The sequence below is a fragment of the Syngnathus typhle genome, unplaced genomic scaffold (genome assembly GCF_033458585.1).
Source record: "Syngnathus typhle isolate RoL2023-S1 ecotype Sweden unplaced genomic scaffold, RoL_Styp_1.0 HiC_scaffold_113, whole genome shotgun sequence".
Taxonomy (NCBI): Eukaryota; Metazoa; Chordata; class Actinopteri; order Syngnathiformes; family Syngnathidae; genus Syngnathus; species Syngnathus typhle.
In genome coordinates this window covers 231,622-240,716 of record NW_026872019.1, presented here as the reverse complement: position 1 = coordinate 240,716, position 9,095 = coordinate 231,622, and the positions used below count along the sequence as shown (strand labels likewise).

At 41.4% G+C, this 9,095-nt stretch overlaps 1 protein-coding gene across 1 annotated transcript; it reads right to left on the bottom strand.

Moving 5' to 3' along the window:
- Positions 1-4: 4 nt before the first annotated feature.
- Positions 5-8,356, bottom strand: LOC133148551 (period circadian protein homolog 2-like; the record flags this gene model as incomplete). Its single annotated transcript, XM_061271584.1, has 13 exons — positions 8,184-8,356; positions 4,788-5,346; positions 3,870-3,962; positions 3,538-3,692; positions 3,283-3,404; positions 2,947-3,148; positions 1,884-1,935; positions 1,125-1,267; positions 851-929; positions 653-759; positions 382-535; positions 144-252; positions 5-61 (listed from the first exon to the last, which is right to left on the bottom strand). Coding segments are annotated over exons 2-13 (1,716 nt in total), but the record flags the coding sequence as incomplete, so codon positions are not given.
- Positions 8,357-9,095: the final 739 nt, after the last annotated feature.

Genomic DNA, 9,095 nt, shown 5'->3' with positions numbered 1-9,095 from the left:
GTTCGTGAGAACCGTTGCTGCCGTGGCTACCATAACCACTGGATCCCATGTTGTGAACCGGCTAAGGGTAGAGAAGCCATTACAGAAGCTGGCAAAAGCTTGTTATAAGGTGTGTTTAAATAAACTATAATGTGTATACATACTTGTAGGAGAAGCCTGTGGATCTGCTCACTAATTTCTTGGATGTCTGAGTCCATCATCTTCCCTTCATTCAAAGCCAGGGGTGCAAAAACATCTTCATTCACAGGACCCCTGAAAATAACATCAACCGTGTCAGTAAAACCACTTGAATATGGACAACTCCTGTATAAATGATCAAAATCTAAATTCGCCGTCAAAAAGGGTAACATAACTTTTAATGTGTGCGAGTAAAAGACTTACATGCGGACTTTGTGCCTGCCGATGACAAATGAAACTTTGCGGCTCCATGGGTTGACAAAGCTGGACCAGCTGGTGTCGATTGTAACGTATTCGCCATTTCTTGCGCAGAAACGGATTGAGGAGTGGTCAAAAGGCTGGCCAGCATACTTTAGAACTGTTGGTAGAAGGCAAAGTGTTTATGAGATGATATGGTCGTGCAAGTAATTCACAAGTAGTAATTAGTATAGCCAGATGGCACATATCAAAAACCCAGAAAGAAATCTAGCCTTACTCTTGCGATGCACGGCCAGCATGATAGGCCTGTCACTCGGGTGGAGATTGAGGAGTACAGGTGTCCCGATCAAGTCCTGGGGGAGATAACCCAGCAGCGGAACAGCCCTGATGGAGAATATAAGAATATTAGGAATTATTTCCCACATGCATCGACATAACCTCGTTCATTAAGTTCAAAAGGCATTCTTTTACTCACCTTTCATCCACATCCTGAAAAACACAGTTAGGGGTGTGTGTGGTGGTGAAAATGCGCTTGTCAGAAGGGATTCTGGGTGCTAGTAACAGAGAACAGAGAAAAAGAAAGTCTGCATTAGCCCTTTGCTGAAATCTAACCAATTTAAATCAAGGATGGAAAAGAAGTACATTTTAAATTGCCCGACTGGCCCCCATCAAATTCATATTTCAAAAGTAGGAAGTAAATCATGCTTCTCACATGAGGGGCCAATGCTATCTATCATTAGTGGGCTCACCTTCATAACCGGAGTGCACCCTTTCTGCCAGCAGGAGGCAGCAGAACTGTTCCTCAGACAATTCCGCATCTTGAACTTTCATTAGGTAAGGAGTCATGCGGAATGGGTAGTACTGCATGTCCCCATAGTGTTCCTTCCCGCCACTGAAACAACATAGATGAATAGTTCAGTTAGTTTTGTTTCATTTATATCACAGGCAGACTTGCACTTGCAGTTATTTTGATGTGTTGTGTCTTATTATCGATAGTTTAAAGTACGGGTCAGCAACATGGTGCAGTTGCGCACCAACTAGTCATTTTCTAAGAATGTTGTAGAAGTCATCATTTAAAAATAAACACTTGCATAGATTTAGAGAAGTGGTGCGTATTGATATTTATGAATTATCTATGTTGATAACCATTTTACTATTAAATGGGTATTTTAAACAAATTTCAGAAGTGTGTATGAATCATACATGTAGCCCTCAAATAGTTTCAAGAAGATTGGTTGGTGACCTCAAGTTAAGCCTTTAATGTGGCTTCAAGCAAGTGACCTAGGAGCAGTACTTGCCCAAGCAGCCAAAACTAAGGCGGGTAAACCCAAGAATAGCGGTGTTAAGCCCAGTTGGGAAGAAAGTGCAAAACAAAAGGGGCTGAATATTAGAAGCTCTCAGCACTACCCCACACACTCTCTTTGCTCCTGCTTGGTGTGACTTGTCTTACACAGGGATTGTTAGAGCAGAAATCTATGAATCGGAATCTGCCGTGCGCTCTCACTCACCTGATGCGGCAAAAGAAGGATTTCTCCTGCATGCACTCCGTGGGAGAAGACTCTGAAAAAAACACAGGGAGGAGGGTGGAGAAACAGGATGATTATATACTCAACAGTGCGCATGACCAGAATCACCCATCCGTTGCAGTTTGCTGAGACTAAAACGTCAGTGTAGTTCTACTCAAAAACATCCCCAAACCAACATTTTATCAAAATAACAATAATACCTGCTGTACTGAAGGTGTTAAGTATGATTTTCTTTTTAAGATATCTGAAAACGGCAGGAGCCAGCATACACTCCATAACATTGGCACCCCTAGTTAAAAGCCTTATGATAATTTTGTTTTTTATTGCCGAAGCATACTCTCTTCTGGAAAATTGTAGTTAGGATTCACCAGATACACCAATAAGCTCCTTGAATGGTTATCTCGGTCCCTAGACCTCAACCTCTTCTTCAGGTTGCTGGATGATTTCAAGAGCTTGTGCAAAGAGAAATGATCAAAAAAACTTCTTCTCTGTATTCTCCTCTGTTTGAAACATAGGAGTAAATTAAGTGTTGTTTTGTTAGAAAAAGGGGTATGTACAAAGTATTAACATTAGGGCTGCTAATAATTGTGGCACATGATTGATGGTAAAAATCTCAACTACTCAAAACTAACCTCAGTGGAGGTTTTTCTTAGCCACTGAATAAACGCATTTGAATTAAAGGTTGGATTTACTTTAAAGGGAATAAAAGAACTCATGAAAAGTTACAGAATACATCTTGATGAGGGGTACCAATAATTATGGAGGGCAGTGTATATTAAAGAGTATAATAAAAAACTGTGTGGCAGGTGTCTGCATAAATTGGTTTGTGTGATATTGGTCATGCTAATAAAATATGTGCGACGTGTGTACAGGCATGTGTGAGTGGGTGGCTCATGTGAAGGAAACGGATGAGTCTATGTGTGCAGGTGGTGAAATTTAGGTTTCATGTGGGTTTTCCACGTGCCTGGTGCAGCTGGTGGGAATCCTGCCCCCATTTAGAGTGTTTGAATGCAACACATCCCACCAGTTTAGAGATTGCTGTTACCTGCTCCAGTGCACATGCTCCACGAGGGCAAGCGGTAAGGAGTCGTGAAGCTGTAGAACACGCTCACGTCCTGAGGCGTCAAGAATTCCACAAACTTGGCATTATGGAACACCTCACGCTTGCAGTTTAAGATGGTCGCCGCCTGATCGGAGATGTAAACTATTTTCCCTGTGATTAGTGAGACAGCCACAGCAAATATGTCCTGCAAGAAACAAAGCAGGTTGCTGTTAGACACTTTAAAAGAAAAAATAAATGTACAGTAGAAAGAGGCAACATTTGAGCAGCAATGAATAAATGTATATCAAGTCAAGGCTCACGTGTGACAAAAGAACTTACAGTGTTTCTGAGGGTGTATTCAGAAGTGATGCTGTTGATCTCCTCAATGCTGTAAGACGACACGTCAAAACCAGGTGGTTGGCTGTCGTTGATCATCAGCATCTGGTAATACTCCTCGTTGGCTGTCAACAAAATAACACCACATCTGTAAAGCTGTAATTGAAGATGCTGATGCATGACAACATTTGCCCAACAAACATATAAAACATTGATGGTATGTTCTTGTTGCGGACTGACACCAGTTGGATATCTTACCTTTCACCTGCTTGACACACCGTAGAGCATATTTGAGTGTGTTGACAGTGGTAGATTTGCCCTTGTTCCTCTTCTCCTTGGGCAAATGCATCTTCAGTTCCTTAAGGGTCTTGAAGAGCTCCTTCTGTGTCTTCGCTTTCGCCGACTGTTCGCTGCTGCAGAGCGTACACGAGACACATACATGTGCATCAGAGAAAAGGTCTCACCGAGGCTGGCACACTCTTGAGCGCGGGGGTATAAATTGGCGGAGGAATGACGGTGGGAGAGACTGGCACGGAGGTGAGTCAACGTGATGAATTAAGGAGCCAAACATGTGTAAGGTTCATACTAACCTGCAACCACTAGTAGATGGATTGTCCTGCTCGGAGCTCACCAGACTGAAGGCATTGGAGCTGCTTGGTGGCGAGGGGCTGTGAGAGTTTGAGCTGTACAATAAACAACATGGTATTGACAATGTTAAGAGCAAAAGAGCAGCGAAAGGGCCCAAAAACAAATGGTACGCAACACAGAGTGATCTAGGAACTTGCTAGAATGTGTCGAACCAACAACGTGAAAGTAAAGAAGGTGATTTCTTACGCATGGAAAGACGACAATGATTTTTATGGACAAACTTCTCTGTAAAATACGTCGATCAAGCTAATTACGATCCCATTACAGAGTCTTCAATGCAGTGCAAAACACGCTGTGGATGTGTCTTGGACTACCACTAATTGATTGCATTAGAAAAGATGTATTATATTTTTGATTCTGAATTACAACAGCAAAGCGCTTGCATGAGAAATGCCTGACATTCAATTAGTTGAACTTCCCATGTTAAAAAGTTACCAAGGTGCTTAGGGTCGCAATGGCTCTTCGAGGGCTCCCAAGGAAACCAATTAGTCCATGACAACTTGTCCAGGATTTGAGTTTAGACATTCCAAAAATTTTGCATTGCGCTTACACGGACCAAAAGGATCAGATAATGATAAAAAAATGTGTCTGTTACTTTAAATTGGTCACAAGTGGCTTCATAGGGATAGTTCAGAAGGCAGTACATTAGTTTTAAGAATTAAGGTGCTTGTGAATAAAACTTTTGTGTCACTATCAATTTGAGTCGAAAGAAAGCAAGACAGCGTTGCAGCCATGACTCATACAGGAGAAAATGGCCCCTTTGTTATATTTAATGATCCATACTTCCATGACCTAGATGGTCTGCTTCCACATAACGGCGGAACATTCAAACACAATTGAGTGCGTTAGGGTGCTCTCACCTTTTGTTGCTTCCCGATGACTCGTGGATAGCGGAATCTTTCCCGTTTCCATTTGAGCTGCCCACAGATTCATTGCCGTGAGACTCATTTCCGTGCGATTCGTTGCCATGGGACTCAGTCCCACTCCCACTTGAGCCGGCCATCTCTACATCTTCGTGTAAGCGTGTCCGCTTCCTTTCATCGTGGGGAGAACCAGGCGAGGCAGGGTGCTCTTGGCTGCTGTCGCTGCCTTCTGAAGCCAAGCTCAACTCTGGCTCCATGTCGCCCCCATCCCTCCTGCCACAACCCTCGCTGTAACTGCTGGCCATACGGTGAAGTTGGCTGATGGCGGAGCACGGGGAAAGTTCTCCTTCCTCCCCTTGAAGGCCGACCCTTTCGCGGGACCGTTCCCGCCCGTCCAGGGTTGAATAGAGGTAATGCTGAGAGTCACTGCTCTCTGACATGGAATGGGCCAATGGACGCGAGATGGGACTTTAGATTGTCTTCCTCATGGCAGCACCAATAACGGTATTGTAGTGGGGTGCAAGCGTAGTTGATCCCTCACCAGGAAGCATTCACTCTACAATAAAATAAAATAATATGCATTATTATATTGCAATGAGGTTTTCATGCGCAAACAACAAATAATCTGAGCCTGTTCGGAGCAGCTGTACATAAAATATTCAGTGGTCTGGACTGTGATCCGATCAGACAGTTTGGCATTGGATGCGAAATGACAGGGCGCCGTCTTCCAAAATAAACCAACACTCTACCTGCGCATGCACACACCTTCACATTCCTCAAAATTTCAATCCTCAAAAATAAAAGGGAATTCCAACCTTTTTGGGTGAAGCATTTCAATTGAAAGAACAGTATACAACTATGAAATATCTCTACAGTCAAACAAATATTTCAAATACAGTAGCAGTCGTAATACATATTTGCAATCATCATTCTTGTACTCTCTAAAGGATAGCCAGCACAGAAAACATTTGGATGCAGATTTGCTTTCTTGATTGCAGCATTGTTTTTCAATATTAGGTCATCTACTGGAAAACTCAAGTACAACAGCTCTCAGAGAGCACATTTAATACACCTAATGGTATGTTAATAATGCCTTAGATAGTAATTCTACACAAACGTGGTAAATTATCCAAGATTTCATCTTATGTAACGCAGAGATGCGCAGCAGAATTTGCTCGGAGGCGCTATACGATACAGGTGATGTGCCTTCTGTGTGTCTGATAGCAACCATTCCCTAATACTGTACCAACAAAGTTAATATCAGACATGTTTCTTCAAAAGACAACTTATGTCATTAAGAGATAATACAATTACAATGCAGAAGATTCTTCAAGAGGTACTTACAGTATGTTTGTTTAATCCACCCTGCAACAAGCACTGTGGAAAAAATCCAAGCAAGCTGCAGCTACAATACTTATGTAAACAATTTTGGGCAATTTGATCGTTCTATTCTTTACATAAGCACCTCTGTGCAAAAAAACCCCAGAAATACAGGTATTTCTCTGAAAACACACAATAAAGTCCAAGCAGCCACAAATCCTGCTGCTTTTCACATGGTCTGAAGTTCAGAGGAGACCTCCTATTGGCTGCAGCCAACAACCAGTCAGGAGAGAACAAGGAGTGTCAACATGTTAAAGTCATAATAGCCAATCAATGGATTTACAGCAAACATCTCCTTTGCTCTCACATTTAAAAAAAATAATAATAATAACGTGTGTATATTGTATGATATGGTATGTTTCTTAAAGAGCATTCTTCACCACAAAAATCCATCCAAACAGGCACCCGACATTATAAAAGAACCCACAAATTCTCTAATAAATAGTTAACCATTTCTAATGCCACTTAATTGCCAATTCATCAAAGAAAACGTTACAAAACTAGATTTTCATCAGAAGAAAGTAAAAATAAAAACATCAGCATATAATAAAGCATGCCCTTGCTTTGCTTCTGTATTAAACTTATACAGAAAAAAACAAGATACTGTTTAAAAGGGCAAGAGAAAATGACGCAAGAACCTGGAAAAAAAAACTTACCACAGGCTCCTTCCACTGAGAACACACAAGCAATGGCAAATGAATAAATTGCCAAGGAAAAAGCTTCAACGTCCCATAGAAACATGCTCGCAGACGCATAAATCTCAGAATGACATAATGAAACTCAAGTCAAGTACAGTAGTGCTTTAAGCACTGCATCATCATTCAGGGGCCGAACCAGTCATACTAGCCCAGCTATCGCAGCATTATACAACGGCTGCTCCAGTCACATGGATTTGGATCCAGCTACCACAGCCTTGTTTCATAAAACCAAATGTTTTCCACTTCATCCAGGCGTGGCACTTCATCAAACTCATTACCAACAGAAATTATAAGAGTAAAAGCCTCAAATACAGAGGGAATATAATTGTTACTTGATATCTCTTGTTTAATTTCATTCTGTACAGACACAACATAAACAAGACATAAATAGTTACGTCATTCCAAGAATAACATTGATTTATATTCCAATGTTTTGAAATAATCCTCTGTGACTTCCTCAATTTTAGACAAATGAAAACTGTGTACTCAGAAGTTAAAAAATTAAAACTAGGGAAACACCGTAGCTCAAAGAAAACAATCATAGATTTATGATGAGCGAGAAAAAAAAGCTTTCACAGTTCACTGTGGAAGGGAAGGTTTAAGTTTTAAACTTTAAAATTCAGACTCATGCCCTTAAAATAATGAGTAAAAAAATAACCGTATATTAATAATTTCTTCCACTTTCCTATTATGCAGCAGCAGAATTGCCTCATTTCAATCGGTTATCCCCAAGCATGACAGAATGTTGCAATTTTTACATTTCAAATACATTTTCACACCCATGAATCTGGTTATGCCTATTAACCAGCTTCCACGTTTCGTTTCGTTTCGTTTTGTTTCGTTTATTTATTTTTCACGTTGGTAACAATTAAGACATCATGTTGACTGACATCGATTATTTCACATACTCCCATGTGCTTGTACTTTAAAGGTCAGAAAATATACAATAAAAACGCTTGAAAGGGGCAAAAATCCTCCCTCCCTCCCCCTCACCCACAGTGACCTGCTATTCACAATCCACACACACGTTGACCTGCAATCCAGAGCACGGTACACTGACACAGTTATGTAAAAGTGACGATACAGTCCACAAACAGACGCAAAAACAGCATTCCCGTGCCCCCAAAGGGCCCATGTTGCGCAAATGGACGTCTTCCTTTATAGGTATTCACAAAACAATCAAATGTTATTTCTGCCTTAGAAATAGTAAAAATGTAGAGCAAACGGAGAGGCCGCGCATGCGCACATCGGACTTAGTTATGCAATTTTTACGCTCCGACTACATCTACAAGGAGGAATTTAAGCATAAACTCACCTGCTTGATCGAAATAAACCCCTTTTTCTGGACGTGCCAGACGACATGTAAAAATAAAGGCAAAAGGCAACAACAAGACCCACGTAAAGCTCAGTGTTCGTCAATAGGAGACGGCATTCAGATAGGCTGTCACAGTAGTCAGATAGGCTGACACAGTAGTCGGCAAGTCCTCCCTTAGTTTCCTCCGTTTTAGATACGCCAGCCAATCAGCGAACTCGTAGCGCGACCTCAATTCTTCTACCGTTGTGCAATTGGTCAGAAATCGTAGATATTTATGGCAAACGTGACGAGTTCACAAAGACCTGAGCTGATTGCCCGAAGAACCTGCCAATCATTTTATATAAACAAGCCAACCTCCACACGTGGAATCCCATGTTACGTGTCTCGCGTGGAGCGAGCCGGTTAGTTGAGACAGCGCGTTGTAGACGAGAATTACATAAAAAGAAAATACTGTACAGACTTTTAATGGAGAGTCACTCATGAAGCCCTTTGACGATTGCCTATTCACCAGATAAACCTTTCGCTACGTGCGGGCAAAGCACTTTACCTTTGAAAACGCCAATTGCTACAGGAAATTTCCTTCCCAACATAAGCGACGACCAAAAAAAGGTCGTCAACCTGGTGAAGTCGTAACCACAACATTAAATCTACTCGCTAAAACCAATAAAGTCTAATAGAAAACTCATCCATACATTTATCCCAGCCGACACGCAGTCAGTCACAGGGCACAGACTAACAATCGTTCATATTGGGATTCACAATTTAGTACAAAGACAAACTCAATTGTCTGTTAAAGGCTGTCTCTGCAAGGTAAAATGTTATGTAACTCGCCCTGTTTTTTTTTTTTTTAGATAAATCTCATTTTTTTTTACTTGGCAATCGTGCAAAGAAAGGGCAGTATGATGCGCAAGG